The 25,720-nt window shown below is 43.7% G+C and overlaps 1 protein-coding gene across 1 annotated transcript in view; it reads right to left on the bottom strand.

Moving 5' to 3' along the window:
• Nucleotides 1-4,459: 4,459 nt before the first annotated feature.
• The window catches only part of clrn1 (clarin 1), a 37,637-nt gene continuing 16,376 nt past the window's right edge, over nt 4,460-25,720 (bottom strand). The window contains exons 2-3 of the mRNA XM_068041557.1: nt 9,706-9,885; nt 4,460-5,904 (exon numbers count right to left, since the gene is read on the bottom strand). Of these exons, the coding sequence (XP_067897658.1) occupies nt 5,639-5,904; nt 9,706-9,885 (446 nt within the window). The 3' untranslated portion in view covers nt 4,460-5,638. The remainder of the gene's footprint in view (nt 5,905-9,705; nt 9,886-25,720) is intronic.

Below are 25,720 nucleotides of genomic sequence, written 5' to 3' on the forward strand. Positions count from 1 at the left end.
TGCAGGGAGTGAATGTTTGTAGATGGGGTGCCAATCAAGCGGGCTGCTTTGTCCTGGATGGTGTCGAGCTTCTTGAGTGTTGTTGGAGCTGCACCCATCCAGGCAAGTGGAGAGTATTCCATCACACTCCTGACTTGTGCCTTGTAGATGGTGGACAGGCTTTGGGGAGTCAGGAGGTGAGTTACTCGCCTCAGGATTCCTAGCCTCTGACCTGCTCTTGTAGCCATGGTATTTATATGGATCCAGTTCAGTTTCTGGTCAATGGTAACCCCTAGGATGTTGATAGTAGGGGATTCAGCGATGGTAATGCTGTTGAATGTCAAGGGGAGATGGTTAGATTCTCTCTTGTTGGAGATGGTCATTGCCTGGCACTTGTGTGGCGCGAATGTTACTTGCCACTTATCAGCCCAAGCTTGGATATTGTCCGGGTCTTGTTGCATTTCTACATGGACTGCTTCAGTATCTGAGGAGTCACGAATGGTGCTGAACATTGTGCAATCATCCGCGAACATCCCCACTTCTGACCTTTATGATTGAAGGAAGGTCATTGTTGAAGCAGCTGAAGATGGTTGGGCCTAGGACACTCCCCTGAAGAACTCCTGCAGTGATGTCCTGGAGCTCAGATGATTGACCTCCAACAACCACAACCATCTTCCTTTGCGCTAGGTATGACTCCAGCCAGCGGAGGGTTTTCCCCCTGATTCCCATTGACCTCAGTTTTGCTAGGGCTCCTTGATTCCATACTCGGTCAAATGCTGCCTTGATGTCGAGGGCAGTCACTCTCACCTCACCTCTTGAGTTCAGCCCTTTTGTCCATGTTTGAACCAAGGCTGTAATGAGGTCAGGAGCTGAGTGGTCCTGGCGGAACCCAAACTGAGCATCACTGAGCAGGTTATTGCTCAGAAAGTGCTGCTTGATGGCACTGTTGATGACACCTTCCATCACTTTACTGTTGATAGAGTGTAGGCTGATGGGGCGGTAATTGGTCAGGTTGGATTTATCCTTCTTTTTGTGTACAGGACATACCTGGGCAATTTTCAACACTGCAGGGTAGATGCCAGTGTTGCAGCTGTATTGGAACAGCTTGGCTAGGGGTGCGGCAAGTTCTGGAGCACAGGCCTTCAGTAATATTGCCGAAATATTGTCAGGGCCCATAGCCTTTGCAGTATCCAGTGCCTTCAGTCATTTCTTGATATCACGCGGCGTGAATCAAATTGGCTGAAGTCTGGCATCTGTGATGCTGGGGACTTCAGGAGGAGGCCGAGATGGATCATCAACTCGGCACTTATGGCTGAAGATTGTTGCAAATGCTTCAGCCTTATCTTTCGCACTGATGTGCTGGGATCCCCCATCATAGAGGATCATCAAAGATTCTATGGCTCTCAGTCTGGTGTACGGGGCAACATTCTTCTCTCAAACAACACAAACAAAAAAAATCCACATTTTCTGATTGGTCACTTATTTGTTTTTTGTGGGACCTTGCTGTGTGCAAATTAGGGCCACGGTTGTATAGTGGTTATGCTATCGGTTTAGTAATCTTGAAGCCTGCTCTAATGATTTGGAGTCATGAGTTCAAATCCCACCATGGCAGCTGGGCAATTAAATAAAATTGGGAATAAAAAGCAAGTATCAGTCATGGTGACCATGAAACTACCAGATTGTCATAAAAACCCATCTGGCTCACCAATGCCCTTTAGAGAAGGAAATCTACCATCCTTATCCAGTCTGGCTGTATGTGATTCCAGACCACAAGCATATGGTATTCTTGACTGACTCTGAAATGGCCTAGAAAGCCACTCAGTTGTGTTCAAGAAGGCAGCTTACCACCCCCCACCTTCTCAGCGACAATAAATGCTGTCCTTGCCAGTGATGCCCACATCCTATGAATGGGTAAATAATAAACAGGCTATAGCATTTGACGACACAACAACAGTGACTGTACTACAAAAGGAATTATGTTTGTAAAGATCTTTGTAGCTTCCTGATGACATGGTAAGGAGGAGGTGATGAAGGGATAGGTGCTGGGTTGGAGGTTTATGGAGACTGACAGTGCAAGGGAGCTGTTGTAACAGCTAAAATTGATGTTGAATTATCCCTGGGATTGTGACTGTATGACTATTAATGCTAAATCAGCTCTGTAACAGTATACCTCAGTAACTTGTTCAAGAATGTTAATGATCTCACGGCCTCGAGAATTGTTTATTTTCTCTATTCATTCTCAGGATGTGGGTGCCACTGGCAAGGCTGATATTTATTGCCCATCCCCTGTTACCCTGATCTGATGCAATTGATATCATTGAAGTCTCCATCAGGGCATTCTAGTGTGTTAAAAATCTCCCTATGATGTTTTAATCTCAAACATAATCCACTTTGCCAGTTTTGCTGCCACTAATTTTGTTGTAAGTCTATGGGGAAAGAGCAGGGCAGTGGGATTAATTGGACAGCTCTTTTAAAGAGCCAGCACGATGGGCCGAACAGCCTCCTTCTTCCCTGTAGGATTCTATCATTAAATGATCCAGGGAGTGATTTCTTAAAATATAATGTTCATTTTGTAAAAACGTTGGCGATTTACACCTTGTTTGAATAATACAGGAATTTAGTGTGCAGCAAATCATCCCTTTCTTGAAATTTCTATTCCAATGATATATTTTCAAGAAAGACCATTCAAACTTCCTCACATCCATCGCATTTAATGATACATTAATCCATAGGCAGACACTGTCAATCTGTTTGGAAGTCCTGCCAGAACCATATTTCTTATGTGCAAACAGCACTGATGCAAAACCACGAAGATAGAATGCAATGCAACACCATGGTAACGCATATTCTGGAGGGTTCTGCTGATATGCCTTCATTATTTATGCTTGTTAATTTCCATTTGTTATGTTAATATTGTGAATTAATTAATTTGGCACAACACATCTAAATCTTTATACTTTAAGATTAATAACACAAAGGAATGTTATCCTGTGTTAATCAAAAGTTGGTAAATCCTTTTTACTTACAGGTTGCGGCAGTTATAATAAATAAAATCCACCTTCTGGTGTGTTTACTTTTCCTTCCAGTTTCTAAGCTTCACTGCTGACTATTCCTTGGGGAAGAGTGTGCCCTCCTCACAGATATTCTGTTACTATAAAAGTCCATAAAAGTCTCATTGCTGACCCACATTTTGGACATTTTGAGAAAGACTGATAGAACTCAGCTCATCACCACTTCCTTTATCAGCCGCATTCTTACAGCAACGACTTGCATTTATACAGTGCCTTGAGCACAGTAAAATGTTTCAAGGTGCTTCACAGGGGCAACAACAATAACCAAGCCCAAACAGGTAGGTTTTAAGAAGTGTCTTAAAAGAAGACAGTGAGATAGCGAGGTGGCAAGGTTTAGGCAGGGAATTGCAGCTTGCGGCTTCGGCAGAAAAGGCATGGCTACCAATGGTTGAGAGATTAATATTGGGGGATGTGCAAGAGGGCAGATTTGGAGGAGTGCAGAGAGATCTCAGATGGTCGTAGCTCTGGAGGAGGATACAGAAATAGGAAGCGGCGAGGCCACAAAGAGATTTGAAAACAAGGACAAGAATTTTATACTTGAGATGTTGCTGGACTACTTTCTGCAACTATGCAGCTTGGTGAGTTTTGTGGCTCCGAGGACACCAAATCGTGTTGAGGTAGTATAGAAGGGAGTAGAACTCCGATGGTGGTACAATGTGGTGATGTATAGAATGCCCTCTATATTTCTAAGCACCACAGTTCACCGCAGTTCACCCCAGTTTCCCTTCCCCCACTTCGCATGCCAGTTATTAGCAGACTTAACTATCAGTGATGGATATAGAACAACACATCAAAAACTCAATCAAGTTAAATTATTAATCATATTGGATACAATTTAAGGGTAGCATGCTACAGGGTATCAAAGTGGAATGTGGGCAATCTCAGCTCTACCTAAATTTACTAAAACAATTCTTATTGAAAACTCAAAATAATATATATTGTAGCTCTTTTAAGATTGATGCTTTTAAAGAAACCAATAACAATAAACTGCTAAAATGCTTCAGGAAAACTTAATTCCTTATAAAAGTTATAGGGCTTGAAATTGTCTTGTCTGGTATTAATAATCAGGAATACACTTTTCCACACATAGAGTAGCAGAAATCTGGAATTCTTTGCCCGATGCTGGGGGTTAATTGGAGCTTTCACGACTGAGATCAAGAGATTTTTGTGGGGAAGAATATCAAGAGATATGGACAACAAAAACAAGAAATGCTGGAATCACTCAGCAGGTCTGGCAGCATCTGTGGAAAGAGAAGCAGAGTTAACGTTTCGGGTCAGTGACCCTTCTTCGGAACTGACAAATATTAGAAAAGTCACAGATTATAAACAAGTGAGGTGGGGGTTGGGCAAGAGATAACAAAGGAGAAGGTGCAGATTGGACCAGGCCACATAGCTGACCAAAAGGTCACGGAGCAAAGGCAAACAATATGTTAATGGTGTTTTGAAAGACAAAGCATTAGTACAGATTAGGTGTGAATATACTGAATATAGAACATCAGCAAGTGCAAACCTGAAGAAAAACAACCTGAAAAAAACAGTGGGTAAGCAAACTGAACAAACTAAGATGAAATGAAATAAATGCAAAAAATTTAAAAAGGAATGCAAAAAAAAGGAAGAAAAAGTAACTAAAAATGACTAAAAATGAAAGTAAAGTGGGGGGCTGTCATGCTCTGAAATTATTGAACTCAATGTTCAGTCCGGCAGGCTGTAGTGTGCCTAATCGGTAGATGAGATGCTGTTCCTCGAGCTTGCGTTGATGTTCACTGGAACACTGCAGCAATCCCAGGACAGAGATGTGAGCATGAGAGCAGGGGGGAGTGTTGAAATGGCAAGCAACCGGAAGCTCAGGGTCCTGCTTGCGGACTGAGCGGAGATGGACATTTGGACCTGATCTAATTGAATGGCAGAGCAGGCCTGAGGAGCTGAATGGCCTACCCCTGTTCCTCTGTGTTCATTGATATGAAATTCCTCTGTCTGCTGCCTGATCAAAGAAAGTAAGCCATTGAAGATAAATGTGGTACCGCTTTCCTTAAACTGATGGACAAACGCGTTTCATATGAACATGTCAACAAGTTTGTTGCTCTTATTGCACCATATTAGTTCAAAGGCAGTAATAGTCATAGAGCCATTAAGGTACAGAAGGATGCTATTCAGCCCATCAATTCCATGCTGGCTCTTTGTAGAGTAATCCAGTCAGTTCCATTCTTCCGCTCTATCCCCATGGCCCTGCACGTTTACGTCCGTCGAGTGCCTATCTGATTTCCTTTTGAAATCATTAATGTCTCCACTTCCAATGTTCATTAGGCGACCATCCCTCCATTTGTACGTTTTGTTTTATTGTCAAATGGATGCTAATTCTCCTATTCTCAATGATCCGCTAATAATGCTATATCATGTGATATCTACTTGAGCATTAAATCATCTGGGTGGGCAGATCATATGGATCATTTAGGCAATGCTGTGTATGATGTACATTCAGGATTCTGAATTCTTGAGCGTTGTGTTTTAGGAAGAGTCCCAACACAATTTTATAGGAACGTTAGCCGCAAATTAACTTACAAGTTCTGGTTATGGCATTACTAACACATTCAATACATAAGATCAGCTCCCCCGTCACCCAAAGCTGTGCTTTTTGATTTGGAGAACGGAAATTGGATTCCAGCTAATCTGATGAGCAGTATGTTGATACAATGCATCATTGCGCAAGCGAAGACAAGCCAGAAGGAATATCCAAAAATTTCAGTGTATGTCTTGAAGACAAAGTTTGCCTCTTTGTAGTTGGCAATTTTCTCAGATAGACGATGAATTTTCACTTCTGAGGTAAACAATATCATCACCAGAAAACCACAGGAACCTAAGGTGGAAAAAAGAGAATAAGGATGCTGTTAAGAGAATATTTGAAAGGACAGAAGAATTTTCCTCTGTGTGCTTGCAATGTGTTATCACACAATAATTGTGAAGAAAATCTTATTCAGTACTTATTCATTGATATTCTACAATCTTCAAAACTTTTTCTCATTCCCTTTCTATTTTACTGATACGATTATGGTTAGTGATCCACTGAACTGTCCTGCCTTGTTCTTCCTATGCTCTAAGTACAGCATTATATATATTCTTCTTTCTCTCTGTACCCTTGCTATGTCAACATCACCATATCGGACTCAAAATTATTTTGCAAGGGATTTCAAAACTGTAGAACTCCTTGGGGTAGATTTTCAACATGTTGCCTGGGTGCAAAACTGGTGTAAAATTGCACCGCACCACCCCCCCACCCTGCTGTAGAAAGCAATGGAAATGAAAATCACGTAGTTTCTACCCCCGGCATCCACTCAGCAAATTGGGGATAAAGTAGCATAGAGGTTATGTTACTAGGCTAGTAATCCAGAACTAATCCATTCTGATGAAGGGCCATTGATCTGAAATGTTAACTTTGTTTCTCTCTTGTTATGATCCTGTAGTTTTTTTTTGTGGAAAGAATGCAGTGTGCCTTTAAGGCTGGAAGAAGAGCCGTACTGCTTTAAGGCAGCAAGCTCTAAAGACTGAGTCAAAGAATGCATTCTCATTGCCTTGGACACAGCCATTCAAAGACTGCGATTCAAAAGGTGCATTCTCGTTGCCTTGGATACAGACACTTGGATTGAGTATCGAGAGATACATTTGTTCCAATTCAATTTTGAACTAGCTTATAGTGCAAACAGTCTGTTCTAACAGGAGACACAGACAGACAGTTGTGTTGTTAGCACCTGAAAGGAGAGCTTTTAGATTATTTCAACTGAAGGAAGAGGATTTAGTCTGTTTATTTATTATTATCTCTCAAAATTCTGAAAAAGTCGAGCCAAAACAGAGATCTCTGATAATTTAAACTGAAGGAAGGGAAGTTAGGCTGTGACAATCTTTTATCCCTCAAAAACTCTAAAGTCAGATTGATTCATTTAAAAAGTATTTGCAAGTCGTTAATTGTTGAAATTCATCACTGGAGAAGGAAAGCATCACTTACTGCTGGAGTTAGACTATGGACTGTTCTACTGTTGAAGAACCGTTTTTCTCCATCGGACGGTTGTGAGGTCTTCAAGCAACATTGGACTGTAAATTTGCAAGGACTCTAATATTTTCTATTTAAATGTTGTTTATGTCTTAGTAGTGTTTAAGAATTTAGTTTTTCTAATTAAACAGCTAATTTTTTGATTTATAGACACCTGGTTTGGTTAGCCTCATTTGGAGGCTAATAGATGTTACAATTTGGCTGGGTCTTTCTTTAATTTGGAAAGTTTAAAATGATATGTTAGGTGATCTGTGGAGGGATGAGATTGAATTAACAATGCGTTTCACCTACCACAATCAGAATCGTATATTCTGATTGGGAGCTTTGACTGGAGCACTGTCCAGAGATGCTGCCTGACCTGCTGAGTATTTCCAGGATTTTCTGTTTTCATTTCAGATTTCCAGCATCTGCAGTATTTTGTTCTTATATTGGTGAGTATGAGATTAGCTTAGCTGTATCTGATTTGAAAACAGCCCCTAGGAACCAATCAATTTTTTTTTCCACATTTGAGTCTTTAGTTACGCAGGGGGAAACTCAAATCTCTCTGTGCTTGAAGCTAATGGGCACTAAAATGCACTGCTAATTTGTACCTACCCGGCAAATTTTAAACTCCCTAGTGCACACTGACAATCAAGAGGAAAGAGTTCCAGCAAAACACTAGCTTGATAGTTTATGTTGCCTCAGTTCATTTACTATCCTTGAATCATGGGCCTGAGCTAATGTTGGATGATGATATAATATGTCAGTATAATCTGTCAAGATTGGAAAACAAAACCTTGATTTCTCAAACAATCCAACTTGTTGCGGTTTTGACTCAGCTACATTCCTCATTCCGTACAAGTTATTTGGAATTTTATTGAGTTTTCTGGTGAATTTCAGCCACTCCTCTGAGACTCAATTTAGTGGAGAGTACATAGAAATAATGTATGTGTGGACCAGATGGTATTGTGGATTCAAACCAGTGTTAGTGACACTAATGATTTTGTTTATCAATCAAGTGGGGACAATTTTCAACTTGCCGCTAGAGTGTAAAACTGGTGTTTTGAGCCAGGCAGCCATTATAGATCTCACTCGAATTTCCTTTCCACAGTTAAGTTGAAAATGATGCCCATTGATTTTGCATTGTTCTTGAAATGTGCATGTCACACGGAGTTAAAAGGCAACGGCAGTAAAGAATTCTCTTCCTTCCACCCCTGCGAATCACTGGTTCATAATCAACCGCTTGTTAACAAAATAACAAATTGACAACACTGCCTTTTCAGTTGTGGGTCCTGAGTTCAAATTCAACTTAAACTAGCTTTGGGCTGTGCTATGTAACCTTTAACATGAGGGCCACAGACATCGCTAAGCTATCGTAGTCTGGCTCTTAAGTCTGTTTCTTATTCATTCACAGGATAGGGGCATCACTGGGACAGCCAGCATTTATTGTCTGCCTCTAATTGCACTTTGAGAAGTCTTCTTGAATACAACTGAGTGCATTGCTGGGTCATTTCAGAGGGCAGACAAGAGTCAAACATATTGCCATAGATCTGGAGTCACATATAGGCCAGACCAGATAAGGATGGAAAATTTCCTTGTCTAAATGGCATTAGTGAACCAGATGTGCTTTTCAGACCTTCCAGTAGTTTTGTGGTCACCATTACTAATACTAGCTTTTTATTAAATTAATTGAACTTAAATTGCCCAGTTGATGTGGTGGGATTTGAACTTCTGTCACTGGATCATTCGTCCAGGTCTGCCCAATTACATAACCACTGGGGTAATGCACCTGACATTGTATCACTCTTACATTTCTTATTTGCTGCTTTGTCCTGTTTGAATTTTGTGGGTCTGAGAGTTTAGCAGGCATCTGTATTCCAGTTCTAGTATTGAACCAAGCACCAAACTCATCTCCATGAACTGTCAGTGTGGCTCAGAGGTAGCATTCTCATCACTGAGTCAAGAGGTTGTGAGTGTGAGTCCCAGTCCAGAGACTTGAGCACAAAATCTAGGCTGACACTTCAGTACAGCGAGAGTGTGCTTCACTGTCGGAGGTGGTACTGTCTTTCAGATGAGCTGTAAAACTGATACCTTGCCTATCCTCTCAGTTAAATGTAAATGATCCCATGCACTATTGGAAGAAGAGTAGGGTTGTTCCCCTGTGTCTTGATTATCTGGTTTAAGTGGGAGCTTGCTGTGTGCAAATTGTCTGTTGCATTTCCAACAGTGACTACATTTCAAAAGTATTTTATTGGCTTAAAGTGCTTTGGGACGTCCAGAGGTCACAAAAGGTGCTACATAAATGCAGTTTTTTTTCTTACTTTCTTTTATTTTTTTCTTTCTTCAGTTACTCTGTCACGCACTCTGATTTTTGAGTGGGCTGTCCACAAACGTAAATCACATACAAGAAATCTCATTTTTCAAATGAAAGTCACTATTTTCCTCTTATTTATTTGTGATCTAATAATAATAAGAACCTAACTTTTAAAATTTTGACATTTTCAATCAATTTTAATCTCCACTAAAGCAAATAATTAAAACTCTAGTAGCCATTATTCCACTTCTATCCTTCTACCTGTTCAGTTTTGGGGTTGACAAAAGGAACAACTCCATGCTACTTCCAAGGATACTTACATGCAATGGTATTCCAAAGGTACAGGCCATTAGGGCCATGGAGGGTCTCATAAGGTCGTCCAAAAGCATTGAACATGAAGAATCCAGCTGCTACCAGAGCAAACACAATGACCGCTGCAGTAAATAGTATTACACTGACATGAAGACTTGCAGGTATCACTCCCAAGAGGGTTGGAAAAACTGGAAAAGAAATAGCAATTATTAAGAGATGGTTGGCCTGGCCCTTTGTTTTCCGATTGTACTGGGACATCTTTCATTTCTCCAATTTCAACTTCCGCTTGTCTGGATGAGTGTAGCTCCAACAACACTCAAGAAGCTTGACATCATCCCAGGACAAAGGACAAAGCAGCCCCACTTGATCTGCACTCCATCCACCACCTTAAACATTCACTCCCTCCACCACTGACACACAAGGGCAGCAGTGGGTACTATCTAAAAGATGCTCTGCAGTAACTCGCGAAAGCTCATTCAACATCTTACAAACCTGTGACCTCTAACACCTAGAAGGACAAGGGCAGCAGGCACATGGGAACACCACGACCTACAATTTTCCCTCCATGCCACACACCATCCTGACTCGGAACTATACTGCTGTTCCTTCACTGTCGCTGGGTTAAAATTCTGGAATTCCCTCCCTATAACAGCACTGTTGGTGAACCAACAACACATAGACTGTCATGATTCAAGAAGGCGGCGCACCAACACCTTTTAAGGGAAATTAGGGATGGGCAACAAATGCTGACCTACCAGAAATGCCCATATCCATGAATGAATATTAAAAAAAAATTCCCCTCCACTCCTAAAGGAAAAGATTGAAGGAGTCACTCAGCCTCTGGCTTGAGAGAAACCTGCTCAACAGAGGAAGCACCAATACTCCCTTCTGAAGCATCCAGACTCGAAAAAACCTCATGGACAAGAACCCGAAAGTGAAAACAACTCACTGAAAAAGAAATAGCAATTGTCAAGAGATGGTTGTCCTGTGATTGTTCAATTATATGGCTGCACTAGCTTTACTGTGGTACCTCACCTATGTGTTTAACAGTCAATGAGTGCTGACACTTATTCAACTACAACAGCCCAGCTTAAACTTGTTCTCACCCAAAGCCCCTGCACAAGGCACTTGCCAGCAGGAAACCTTTGATAGCAATCAGGAGTGAGAACTCTGATATTTTCTCGCCCTTCTTTAGCATTATAGTGACACAAATTGTAACAGAAATCAGCTGATTCAACACCGGGTGGGAATCAAATCTGGGCTTCTCCTGTTCTGAACAGCTCAATTCCACACAGAACTCGCCTTAACCAACCAACTCATTGGGGAAACATGTTTCTTTGTCTCTGAGACCTTGGCAGGGGTCAGCAGAGTCCGTACAAGGACACCAGTGTCCGTGGTAAAAGATCTTGAAGTCCATGTCTGGTAATTTCAGGGATGAGAAATTTCCCATTTACTTCTTCTTTCCCCTGGTCGGCTTTAAAAAAATTGCAGCCGTCAGTTTCACAGCTGACAGGTGCTTTGAGTAGAAACAGCGCTTCCGAACTCTGGACAAGTTTGGGGTTTTCTGCAGGCTTTAAAAATAAATGAGTACCTGCTGGAAAACCATGAACTTGTCTGGAGTTTGGAAATGCTGTTCCTGCTCCAAGCACCTATCAGCCGTGAAACTGATGGCTGTGAATTTTTTTTTAAAAACCGACCAACTACAATGCTTAGGCGGCACAGTGGCGCAGTGGTTAGCACCGTAGCCTCACAGCTCCAGCGACCCAGGTTCAATTCTGGGTACGGGAGTTTGCAAGTTCTTCCTGTGTTTGCGTGGGTTTTCTCTGGGTGCTCCGGTTTCCTCCCACAAGCCAAAAGACTTGCAGGTTGATAGGTAAATTGGCCATTATAAATTGTCACCAGTATAGGTAGGTGGTAGGGAAATATAGGGACAGGTGGGGATGTGGTAGGAATATGGGATTAGTGTAGGATTAGTATAAATGGGTGGTTGATAGTCGGCACAGACTCGGTGGGCTGAAGGGCCTGTTTCAGTGCTGTATCTCTAAACTAAACTAAACTAATGCTACTGTACTGAGAGAGAGAGAACGAGAGGGGACAGAGAGATGGGGTGGTGCAGAGAGAGACAGAGAGAGGGAGATTGGGGGTGGAAAGAGAGAGAGAGAGGAGGGACAGAGAGACTGAGAGAGAGGGGGGCGGAGAGAGACAAAGAGAGGGAGGTGCGGACTGAAACTCATGTGGGGACAGAGAGAGAAAGGGGACAGAGAAGGAGAGAGAGGGTAGAGAGAGAGGGGAGCGGGAGCGAGGGGCAGAGAGAGGGAGAGAAGGGGCGAGGAATGGGAGCAGAGAGAGAGGGACTCAGAGGGGGGAGACAGAAAGGGTAACACAGAGGGGGGGAAGAGAGAGACACACACAAGCAGAGAGAGAGACAGACAGAGAGAGAGAGAGAGAGAGAGAGAGAGAGGAAGGAGAGAGCACAATCAAGATCACTCCTGCCAGATGGACATCTATCCGTAATATTCCGTATCACTACACCAAGTGTGCGGGGTAACAGTGAAAACTTGTGCAAGCAAAAGAAATCCAGGCATCTCACTAAATCAGTGTCCAACATAGTGATGAGAAAGCAATAAATTGGTCTTCACATTGAAAACTTCTTGACAAAGATACACATTTGATGTTGTTTTGAATAATAGTAAGATAAATTTTTAATGCCTTTATCTTCCTGTAATTGTCACACCAGCCCCCTGTATAAGACAAAAATTGTAATGTGGCCCCCCCACGTGAAAAGGTTGGATATCCCTGCTTCAAGCCTTTAACCTTGTGTTTTGAAATAACCTAGCAGCTAGCTTATGTTAAAACACAAGTTTAAAGGGTTGTGTTACGTAAACACATTTTAAAATGGCAAAAGTCATTAGGGAATGTTTCAATTTCTGCGCACTGGCATGCATTACTTTCACCTGGGACACAAGCTCAGTGACGTGTTGAAAGTTGCTGGACTTTTACTTCTGTATAAATGTCACAATTCCGCTGCATTGTTCCAGAATTGTATTGAGGGAAAAACAGACAAGAAAATCCAATGAATCTCCAGATGTCAGCACTGTAAGTTCCTCATGAATACAACAGTATGTTGTAATGGGGCTGAGTGATATTGGCAAAACAGGATGCTGCTGACCCATATACAATAGTTAGTAAATAAATGTAACCAATAGCTTTAATAAGCCTTAATCTGTGATGAACTGTCTATCATTCCTGAACAAAATCTATGCTGCAATTTCCGTTTGAAAAACTGTCATGGAAGACATAGGAAAAATGTATTATGTTTTAATGACCATATTAAAAAGTCATTAACTGATTTTTTTTTTGCTGTGAATTGGATTAAAGGACAAATTTACAAGAATGTCATAGAGTCATAGAGTTATATAGCACAGAAACAGGCCCTTCGGCCCATCATGTCTGTGCTGGCCATCAAGCACCTAACTATTCTAATCCCATTTTCCAGCACTTGGCCCGTAGCCTTGTGTGCTGTGACGTTTCAAGTGCTCATCTAAATACTTTTTAAATGTTGTGAGGGTTCCTGCCTCTACCACCTCTTCAGGCAGTGCATTCCAGATTCCAACCACCCTCTCGATGAAAACATTTTTCCTCAAATCCCCTCTAAACCTCCTGCCCCTTACCTTAAATCTATGCCCCCTGGTTATTGATCCTTCCACTAAGGGAAAAAGTCTCTTCCTATCGAACCTATCAATGCCCCTCACAATTTTGTATACCTCAATCATGTCCCCCCTCAGCCTTCTCTGCTCTAAGGAATACGACCCCCAGCCTTTTCAGTCTCTCTTCATAGCTGAAATTCTCCAGCCCTGGCAACATCCTGGTGAATCTCCTCTGCACCCTCTCCTGTGCAATCACATACGTCCGATAGTGTGGTGCCCAGAACTGTACACAGTACTCCAGCTGTGGCCTAACTAGCGTTTTATACAGCTCCATCATAACCTCCCTGCCCTTATATTCTATGCCTCGGCTAATAAAGGCAAGTACCCCATATGCCTTCCTAACCACCTTATTTACCTGTGCTGCTGCCTTCAGTGATCTATGGACAAGTACACCAAGGTCCCTCTGACCTTCTGTACTTCCTAGGGTTCTACCATCCAGTGTATATTCCCTTGCCTTGTTAGTCCTCCTAAAATGCACCACCTCACCCTTATCAGGATTAAATTTCATTTGCCACTGCTCCGCCCATTTTGCCAGCCCATCTATATCGTCCTGTAATCTAAGGCTTTCCTCCCCACTATTTACAACACCACCAATTTTCGTTTCATCTGCGAACTTATTGAGCATACCTTCTATATTCACGTCTAAATCATTAATGTACACTACAAACAGCAAGGGTCCCAGCACCTATCCCTGTTGTACACCACTGGTCACAGGCTTCCACTCGCAAAAACAACCCTCGACCATTACCCTCTGTTTCCTGCCACTAAGCCAATTTTGGATCCAATTTGCCAAATTGCCCTGGCTCCCATGGGTTCTTACCTTCTTAACCAATCTCCCATGCGGGACCTTATCAAAAGCCTTACTGAAGTCCATGTAGACTACATCAACTGCTTTACCCTCATCTACACATCTGGTCACCTCCTCGAAAAATTCAATCAAGTTAGTTAGCCACGATCTCCCCCTGACAAAGCCATGCTGACTATCCCTGATTAATCCCTGCCTCCCCAAGTGGAGATTAATCCTGTCCCTCAGAATTGTTTCCAATAGTTTCCCAACCACTGATGTTAGACTCACCGGCCTGTAATTAACTAGTCTATCCCTGCTGCCCTTCTTGAATAATGGTACCACATTCACTGTCCTCCAGTCCTCTGACACCTCTCCCATGGCCAGAAAGGATCTGAAAATTTGTGTCAGAGCCTCTGCTATCTCCTCCCTTGCCTCACATAACAGCCTGGGATACATCTTATCTGGACCTGGGGACTTATCCACTTTTAAGCCCACTAAAACATCTAATACTTCCTCCCTTTCAAGGTTAATATGCTCAAGTATATCACAATCCCCCTCCCTGATCTCTACACCTACATCGTCCTTCTCCATAGTGAACACAGATGAAAAGTAATCATTTAAACCTCACCTATGTCTTCCAGCTCCAAACACAGATTGCCACTTTGGTCCCTAATGGGCCCTACTCTTTCCCTGGTTATCCTCTTGCCCTTAATATACTGATAAAACACCTTAGGATTTTCCTTTATCTTGCCCACCAATGTTTTTTCATGTCCCCTCTTCGCTCTCCTAATTACTTTTTGAAGTGCCCCCCTACACTTTCTATACTCCTCTGATGCCTCCACTGTTTTCAGCACTCCGAATCTGCCATAAGCCTCCTTTTTTTCTGATCCAATCCTCTATATCCCTCGACATCCAGGGTTCCCTGGACTTGCTGGTCCTAGCCTTTACATTAATGGGTACATGTTGGCTCTGAACCCTCACTATTTCCTCTTTGAATGACTCCCACTGGTCTGATATAGACTTTCCTACAAGTAGCTGCTCCCAGTTCACGTTGACCAGATCCTGTTTTATCAGATTGAAATCGGCCTTCCCCTAATTCAGTACCTTTGTTTCTGGCCCGTCTTTGTCCTTTTCCATAACTACCTTAAATCTTACAGAGTTATGGTCACTAAGGGGCGGCACAGTGGCGCAGTGGTTAGCACCGCAGCCTCACAGCTCCAGCGACCCGGGTTCAATTCCGGGTACTGCCTGTGTGGGGTTTGCAAGTTCTCCCTGTGTCTGCGTGGGTTTCCTCCGGGTGCTCCGGTTTCCTCCCACATGCCAAAGACTTGCAGGTTGATAGGTAAATTGGCCATTAGAAATTGCCCCTAGTATAGGTAGGTGGTAGGGAAAATATAGGGACAGGTGGGGATGTGGTAGGAATATGGGATTAGTGTAGGATTAGTATAAGTGGGTGGTTGATGGTCGGCACAGACTCGGTGGGCCGAAGGGCGTGTTTCAGTGCTGTATCTCTAAAATCCACGAAATGCTCCCCTCACTGACACTTCTACCACTTGTCCAGCTTCAGTCCCTTGGATTAGGTCTAGTACTGCCCCTTCTCTTGTAGGACTTTCTACGTGCTGGCTCAAAAAGCTCTCCCGTATGCATTTTAAGAATTCCGCTCCCTTTAAGCCTTTTGCACTAAGACTATCCCAGTTGATATTAGGCAAATTGAAATCCCCTACTATTATTACCCTATTATTTTTACACCTCTCTGAGATTTGCCTACATATCTGCTCCTCTATTTCTCCCTGACTGTTTGGGGGCCTGTAGTACAAGCCCAGCCAAGTGATTGCCCCCTTTTTGTTTTTACGTTCTACCCATATGGCCTCATTTGAGGAACCTTCTAAGATATCACTCATCCTTACTGAAGTAATTGACTCCTTGATCAACAGTGCAATGCCACCTCCTCTTTTATCCCCTCCCCTGTCACGCCAGAAGATTCTATACCCTGGAATATTGAGTTGCCAGTCCTGCCCCTCCCTCAACCATGTCTCTGTGATAGCAATAATATCATAATCCCATGTGCTAATCAATGCCCTTAATTCATCTGCCTTATTAGTAAGATTCCTTGCATTAAAATAAATGCAATCCAGCCTTGCATTTCTCACTTGTGCCTTAACAGGTCTATATTTGCTCTGCCTTCTAGAAAGACTCAGTTTCTCTTCTTTATTTGACAGTGCATCACCCCCTTCTGTACTTCTACTCTGTGTCCCATTCCCCTGCCAAATTAGTTTAAACCACCACCACCCCCGCACCCACCCCCCTCCCCACCAACCCTCCACGAGCAAACCTTCCAGCAAGGATGTTGGTCCCATTCCGGTTCAGGTGCAAACCGTCCAACTTGTACAGGTCCCACCTTTGCCAGAAACAGACCCTGTCATCTAGGAAATTAAAGCCCTCCCTCCTGCACCATTTCCTTAGCCACGCATTCATCTGATCTGTCCTCCTATTCCTATGCTCACTGGCACGTGGCACCGGGAATAATCCAGAGATTACAACCTTTGAGGTCCTTCTTTTTAATCTGCTATCTAGCTCCCCAAATTCTTGTTGCAGGACCTCTTTCTACCTATGTCATTGGTACCAATGTGTACCACGACCTCTGACTGCTCCCCCTCCCCCTTCAGAATGCCCTGCAGCCGCTCCGTGACATCCTTGACCCTAGCACTAGGGAGGCAACATACCATCCTGGAGTCATGTTTATGGCCACAGAAACGCCTATCTGTACCCCTTATGATTGAATCCCCAATCACTATAGCTCTTCTACCCCTTTTCCTGCTCTGCTGTGCAGCAGAGCCATTCGTGGTGCTCCTGCTTTCCCCTGGGAGGCCATCCCCCCCAACAGTATCCAAAGTGATGTATCTGTTTGAGAGTGGGATGGCCACAGGGGACTCCTGCACTACCTGCCTGCGCCTACTTCTCCGCCTGGTGGTCACCCATCCCTTTTCCGCCTGTGCAGCCATTACCTGCGGTGTGACCACCTCGCTAAACGTGCTATCCACAACGCCCTCAGCATCGCGGATGCTCCACAGTGAATCCACCCGCAGCTCCAGCTCCGTAATGCGGGTAGCCAGTAGCTGTAGATGGATACACTTCCTGCACACATGGTCGTCAGGGACATTGGAAGCGTCCTTGATTGCCCACATAGCGCAGGAGGGGCATATCACGGGGCTGAGATCTCCTGCCATGACTTACCTTTAGATTAATTAGTTACTCCATTAATTAAAAAATACTAATTACACTAGGGGCCTTGTTCTACTCCAAACACTACCCACTACAATCGAAGTCCTTAATAAATTACACTAAATTTAAAAAACACTTTAGTAGTACTCACCTTATCACTTGAGGTTTTTTTCAAAAAAAAGTTCCCCTTTTTTTAAGCTATATAAATGCACTAACAGTTGTTACTTACCCAACCAATCACCTTTCAGATTTCCTGTGATGTCACTAAATCTATTTTTTCTCTTTCGAGTTTCAGCACGTGCTGAGAGAGAGAGCCAGCTGCCACACCGGTCTCCATGTAAGTGAGGGCCTCAAGCCCCGCGCTCTCTTTTTCAGCTCCCGCTCCGGATCAGCTTCCAACCAGGTCCGCCAGCCGCCGCTCCTGTCTTCAGGTATTTCAAAGATCAGTAACTGCAATGTGCATATTTACTGTCCAGTTTGAGGGAAGTTAACCTCAGTGGCCAATGTAATTTGAAAGTTGTCTCTATCATATAATTGCATTATGATAAAAATGCACCTTTGCTATCAGGTAATAGATTTGGTTTGGACATAAATTGGTTAGTCTCGAGTACAATCTTACAGATAGTGACTAAACGTTTTGTAACCGAATAATACATGCAGTAACAACTGCTCAACGTTTTGCAGAAAGGCTTTTTGTTTATAATGATCTTATCAGAGCTGAATCGGAATCGACAGTGTTATACTGAGATATAGACATAAGTGAATTTAAGAGAATCGCTTTATTGGAGGAACTGAAGGGCGCTCTTTATTTGTAATTGTGTTTATCAAATTTCGTCACTAGCTTTGGTGAGCAAATTACATTTTTTCCATGAGAGATTCTGTTGTTTTTGAATTTTAGAATCGAGGACCTGGTTTAACAGCCTGTCAAGATTAGTCTTGGCTACCTACCATTAATCTCTCTGTCCTTTCCTATCCCACACTGCTTTACTGTTGTACATGACTCTTCTGAAGTACTAATGTTTCATCCTATAAAATTCTCCTGATTTGGAGATCACTGTCCTTTTGTTGGCTGCCCTGTCTTCAGACACATATAACAAGCAGGTGGAGAAGTTGCACAAACAGAGACCATCATAGGTTAAGTTGTTTTGTGACACCAGCAGTGTGAAAAATGGTCCGTCTTCCTATTGCTGATTTTTCTGCTGCCTCACCTCAATGACCACAATAACAATCCTGTCCTTGAGTTTCATGGTTTATTGGATGAATTTGCACTCTTGAGACAGTGTGAATCCACAGAGGATAAGGTCCATCTACCACTCCGTGGCATGATGTAGCTAGCTCTATTCTGTCAACAAAAGTAATTCACATTGGCATTGCATACTGTTATGAAAGTACTTCCAATTTTTAATATTTTGTGAGGACTCGTGTTTGAAAATTATGGTAATGGATTCCTTTGGAGGACTGAAGAGAGTACATAGATGCTGGACTTTGTTTTCTTGTCTCAAAAAGGTCACTGGAAGGACTTTGGGACTTGGTTTCGAAACACACTGACTGGAAGTCACTTGTGTTCAGCTAAGTGAACAGAAAGAGCCTTGATGACTAGGGGGAGTTGTTTACAGAGAAATGACGTGTCAAGAATAATGGCAGTCAAGAGTTGGTTTCGTTTTGGATATTGTTTTGAGTCAGTTGGGGCCATCCTACTAAGAGAAAAGACACGAGTTCATCCATTCTCCACCTCTCTGAGAATTCAGTGTGATAGCTGAAATCCCTGATGCTTCATTTCTCCTGGAAAGCCTGCCGGATTAATCCTCAACGTCGCCTGAAGAAAACTGCTTCAAAAGATCCCAGCAGCGGCTGTCTACGTGTATATGGGCACCAAAAATAAAGGAAAAACTGATATCATTCCATATCTTCGCCTTTTCCTTCACGAATTAACAAGTATTTGGCCAAAATTTTTGGGGGGGTTTTTTTTGGAAAGAGATCTCTGCAGAGAAAATTTGTTTTTTCTTTAACCGGAGTGTGTGTGTATGTGTGTGTGTGTGTTGGGCTAATTTAGAAGGAAACTTTCATATTTCAATCTGTGTATTAATGCTTTGCACCTTTACTGAATAAGTCTTGATTCATAATAAATTAGTAATTTTGTTGTTTATTAAAGAAACCTGTTTGGTGAATTTTATGCTGAATAAAAATAGAGTATAATTGGCCATATCGGTAACTGGGTAAACATTTAAATATATGTTGTGGAGAAGTTCTTTCCTTTTCCTTTTTGGCCTCCTTGTCTCGAGAGACAATGGGTAAGTGCCTAGAGGTGGCCAGTGGTTTGTGCAGCAGTGATTGGAGTGGCTATAAAGACCAATTCTAGAGTGACAGACTCTTCCACAGGCGCTGCAGGTGAAGTTGGTTGTCGGGGCTGTTACACAGTTGACTCTCTCCTTACACTCCTGTCTCTTTTCCTGCCAACTGCTGAATCTCTTCAACTCGCCTCTCTTCAGCCCCGCCTTTATAGCTGTCCGCCAGCTCTGGCGATCGCTGGCAACTGGCTTCCACGACTTGTGGTCAATGTCGCAGGACGTCATGTCACATTTGCAAACATCTTTAATGCGGAGACATGGACGGCCAGTGGGTCTGATACCAGTGACAAGCTCACTGTATAATACGTCCTTGGGGATCCTGCCATCTTCCATGCGGCTCACATGGCCAAGACATCTCAAGTACCGCTGGCTCAGTAGGGCGTATATGCTGGGGATATTGGCTGCCTCGAGGACTTCTGTGTTGGAGATACGGTCCTGCCACCTGATGCCAAGGATTTCCCGGAGACAGCGAAGATGGAATGCGTTGAGATGTTGCTCTTGGCTGACATACGTTGTCCAGGCCTCACTGCCGTACAGCAAGGTACTGAGGACACAGGCTTGAAACACTTCCATGTCAGTGGGCCATTTTCCCGCACTCTATTGGCCAGTCTGGACATAGCAGCAGACGCCTTTCCCATGCGCTTGTTGGTTTCTGCATTGAGAGACAGTTTACTGGTGATGGTTGAGCCTAGGTAGGTGAACTCTTGAACTTCCAGAGCATGGTCGCCGATATTGATGGATGGAGCATTTCTGACGTCCTGTCCTATGATGTTCATTTTCTTGAAACTGGTGGTTAAGCCAAATTCGTTGCAGGCAGCCGCAAGCCCGTCGATGAGTCTCTGCAGACACTCTTCCGTGTGGAATGTTAATGCAGCACCACCAGCAAAGAGGAGTTCCCTGATGAGGACTTTCCGTACTTTGGTCTTGGTTCTAAGACGGGCATGGTTGAACAATCTGACATCTGATCTTGTGTGGAGGAAAATATATGTTGTGGAGAAGTGGAACTAGAGAAAGACAGCGCATTCCTCCATTCTCAGTCGTAACAATAGCTGATACAGCTATGCTGCTCTCCATTGATATTTGTGTGCTTAGCTACTTTATTTATAGGGAGAAATGTGTTTTGAATCGGACTGTGTTTTGATGGCATTCGATTGGCTATACACTTTTTATACAGATTAATTGTCCCCATGTCCGTGGCTGAGTCAATAATTTTGTCAAATGTCCTTGGTGCAACATGTCGATGCCTATCTTTGGATCTTGGGGATAATTTTAACTGCCAAAAATGTGTGATCTGGTAAGATTTAAAAAATCTCAAAACTGCCCCAACCCACTTTGAACCCATTTAGTTTCGGGTTTTAACGGAGACGGGACATGAGTGGGTGGAGGGTCAGCTGACCAACCGAGGAGGCGGATTATTCATTGAAATACTTTAATGAGTTAAAACTCCATAGCATTCAGACCAGAACTTCTCTGTGCAGCTTGGAAATCCAGACCTGAGTATGTATGGGGGCCAATTTCTGTCTCAGACTCCATGGAACTCATCAAGGTGATTAACGACAGCTTTGATCACAGGCAGGTTGCATCTGCAGAACCAATAATCCATTCATTGTGTGTAGTTGGAGGTAGAGAAAAGGAACAAGGAGGGCAGATGGCATCAGGAAATAATTAGCCAATTTTAATCACAAAGTTGGGTGGTTCAATATGTAGGAGGGTCTATTGCTGTTACACAAAGAATCTTTAACTGGATACTTCACTCCCAAGATTAATATCAAGCAAATAACCCCAGTACATTTTGTTTATTTTATGTTAAAAAAAACTGTTTGGTAAATAAATAAACATATACCCCTTCTAAATGTTTTCAGCATGACAGACTCTGGCTGTTTTCCCTGTCACTGAAATTTTATGTGAAGATTACTACTGATCAATAGGTTGTTGAGAGCTGGTACATTATTAGCAACGCCAGACAGATGAAGCAATTTGCTTTAATTTACAGCCATAGTTGAGCAGCTCACAGTTTGTTACCCTGCACCACAAGGGCAGCATCGCACTTTGCGCTTCCGCAGAGATCTGTCAGACAGAATCAGGGCTCTTCTTGGCCGCTGAAGATGTGACATGCATAGTACTGAACTAATAAACCATAACCTCAATTAGATTGCATAACTCCACAGCAAGTGCTGTTTTTTTACGTGCATGCTTGCTTTGTAAATGTATTCGAGAGGGGAATGTCAAACTCGGCAGTTATACCATCACCATCCTCCTGATTCCTATTCCACCCTCCCAGCTCCGATTCCTGGGGCAGGATTTTCCCTGCAGGTTTCTGAACCCTTCCGTTAGGCTCAAATGTGGATCAGAAGCCTGCACAGTGTGGGAAACAGTCACTCAATGTGATTTTCCCCAAGCGGCCAATTAATGGCCAGATGGTGGGCTTGATGTCTGGCAGGGCCGATAGGAGGCTTTCCAGCTTGAAAGCAGCAGCAGGAAAAGGGTGCTTCAAAATGGAGGCGCCCTCTCTCCAACCTTTTAAAAATTGAAATAAAAAATAGCTTTTCCCCCTACTATGGAGGGGGAGCCCCTCTAAAGGGAGGCCTGGGGCAGCTGCTGACGCCAATAGGGAGGCCATCTAAGCCAGTCTGGAGCACTGGTCCTCTGGCCTGCTGCTGGGAAGCTGCCTCCAAGCAGCTAAACTGCCCACCTCTGCCTCCAGGAACCTGGAGGCCCACTAGAAAATCCCAGTCCGCAGGCCTTAAAAGGCTTTTAATTGGGACAATTGGCTACCCACTGCTGCACCTCACCTCCCCAATCCTGCATCTGGGGAAATGGCCCAGGGGGTGGGATGGAACCAGGGAACTGTCATGCAGGCCAGTGGTGCGAAGTTTCGCGCCTGCCTGCCTTGGTTCCCAGCCCGGCAGGGCCTGAAAACCCAGCTCGTGGCCTGTGCTAAGCTCGTTCATCCCAGCTAGATCAACATCAGAACAACAACTTGTGCTTATGTATAGCGCCTTTAACATCATAAAATATCTCAAGATGCTTCACAGGAGCATTATAAAACAAAATATGACACCGAGCCACATTAGAAGAAATTAGGTCAGATGACCAAAAGCTTGGTTAAAGAGATAGGTTTTAAGGAGTGTCTTGAAGGAGGCTGTGGAGGGATTTGAAAACAGAGGCAGGATTTTCCCTCTGGAGGTGGGAAACAGAAGTTGAGTCCTGAACCCGAACCTGGTGGGGAGCAGTTGGTGAGTGCTACCTCCAACCCTCTGGGTATTTAGCGTCCAGCAGACACTGCAGTTGAAGAGCCTCAAGGCGCTTACTGCTCCTGAACATGGGAAGAGTGCGTGCCCAGGGCACTTATTGACCCTTCAGAATGGTTCAGAGCCATAGTGCTACTGAGGACTTGCAGCTTTTAATGAATAGGAGCATCTGGCATTGGCCACAGCAGTGCCTTATCTCATTCACTTTTATCCTTGCGGTAGAAATGGGCTCACTGTGCCCAGGAGAGGCAGAGGGGTCCCCTACCTTCAAGTGATCACAGCCATAGAGGAGGGAGCCATAGAAATAGACAGGATTGTGGACCATGAGGATGTTGTCCATGGTGAGATGGACACTCATGGTGGAGATGGTGATTAGAGAGGGCAATGTGCTCATTAAGGGGGTGCATTGCACTCCACCCTATCTGACAGTATACGGAACACTGAGTTGCATTGGGAAGCCTCAGCACTGCAGTGGCTTCTGCTCTGCAAGGTTAGTTCTCATGATTGCTTCTTGTGTCTCCCACAATTGCAGACACTGAGGCAAGGAGACCGTCTCCCTCACCATCAACGGGCCAAGAGCAGCAGCAAAGCGCATGACCTCCTCCAGAGAGAGAGAGTGGCCAACCTCATGGAGAACCATAAGTGGCAGCACTTAAAGTACATGCAGGGGTGGTGGTGGTGTAAGGGTAATGTCACTGGACTAGTAACAGAGTCCCAGGGTATTGCTCTGGGACATGGGTTTGAATCCCACCACAGCAGATGATGAAATTTGAATTCAATTAATAAATCTAGAATTAAAAAGCTAGTCTAATGATGACCATGAAACCATTGTAGATTGTTGTAAAAACCCCTCTGGTTCACTACTGTCCTCTAGGGAAGGAAATCTGCCATCCTAACCTGGTCTGGTCTACATGTGACTCCAGACCCACTGCAATGTGGTTGACTCTTAAATTGCCGAGCTCAAGGGCAATTAGGGATGGGTAATAAATGCTGGCCTAGTCAGCAATGCCAAGCTGTGCACTAAATACACAGGATGCATGCTGCACTATGTAGCATGGATCAGTCAGTGGCACTGATGGCACAGGGGTTCCAGCTGGTGGCCCCATTTCAGCCATCTGGCTTCTTCTCCTTGTCGTGTTGCTACACCTTCCCTCGCCACTGTTCCATGCAGGCCCTCACTCGAGAGCTGAAAACCTTCAGGGCTGCATGACTCAGGTAGTAGAAGGGCATTCTCGGAGATATTTCGTTGTTTGGGATGCCTCTTCATAGTTGCAGTTGACAGAATTCGCTTATATCCCCACTTCTGCATCAGGGGCTTGTGGCAGCTGACACAAGTCCTGAGGCGATTGAGACACAGCCAAGTAGGGCATGTTTCACTGGCTCCTGATGGGAGAGATTCCCCTGGGTTATTGGAGAACTTGTGTGCCTTTGTCTGTTGATGTGTTGACCCATCTGCAAGGTGGTAGTTGTGGGAGGTTATAAGTCCAGGGGCTGGACATTATGTAAGAAGATGCCCCTTGATGTGGGCCTTGAGTGGGAGAGACATAAAATCAGGAGAGAGGTATAATGGTTGGCTGAATTGATATTGCCTATTTTAACACTATCACTCCAAGTCAAAATTCCACCTGATGTGCAAATGCTCCTCTGAAGGTTTCCTGTGCTTGGTATTGCCAGAGAAGTCATTAATCTATTGAGAAAAAGACTTGCTTATGATTGTGGTAGAAATATTGACCAGAGGATATCTTCAACAGTCTGTCCAACATACGGTCTGTGGGCCAGGATCCAGCCCGCCAAAGGTTTCCATCCAGCCTGCGGGTGTAAACTGTACCCGGGGCCGTTCCTCATTCTCGCCAAGGCTCCGTGGCTGGAGATGGGAAATTTCCCACTGTCTTCTTCTTGCAGAGCGGCCTTGTAAAAAACATCGCAAGTCAGTTTCACAGCTGACAGCTGCTGAAGCAGGAACATACTTTCCAACATCGGACAGATTCCGGGTTTTCCGATTTCTTTTAAAAGCCTGCTGGAAAACCCCGAATCTGTCCAACGTTGGGAGGTGCGTTCCTGCTTCGGCAGCTGTCAGCTGTGAAACTCAACACAATGTTTTGAAACAAACTGAACAACCAAACAGAGAGAGATCAAGAGCACTCCTGACAGATGGATATCTACCCAGAATACTTTGCATCACTACATCAAGTATGCGGGCAGAGATTGACTACTGTTGCAAGCAAAAACAATGCCAGGTATGTCACTATAGTTTTCAATATAGTGACAAGAAAGTAAGTCAATAAATTAGTCTTCTCATTTAAAGCTTCTTCACAAAAATGCACATTTGTTGTTGTATTTATTAGTAAGATCAATTTTTAATGTCTTTATCTTTCAAAATTTGCTCACCAGCCCCCTGAGCCGAACAAAAACCGTAATGTGGCCCTCTGCCCGAAAAGGTTGGACAACCCTTGGTTTATAACATCAGTCTTCACTGTGACCAGAACAATCCTTTCCCAAGGTTAATGTTTTTAAGATAATGAAGGAAGTTCCAAGGCTTACTGAGATAAATTTTGCACTAGTGTAAAAGTTTGTAAAACTAACAGCACGCGTTAGAAATTAAGGAATTTGAAGTAGGCACAAAGGGTATAGACTTGAGGAATAAATTACCAGGGTAGGTCATTAAAGCAGGCAGGATAAATGTGTTCAAAATGCAATTAGACATATTT

This window comes from Heterodontus francisci, chromosome 11 (assembly GCF_036365525.1).
Source record: "Heterodontus francisci isolate sHetFra1 chromosome 11, sHetFra1.hap1, whole genome shotgun sequence".
In the NCBI taxonomy this organism is placed as follows: domain Eukaryota; kingdom Metazoa; phylum Chordata; class Chondrichthyes; order Heterodontiformes; family Heterodontidae; genus Heterodontus; species Heterodontus francisci.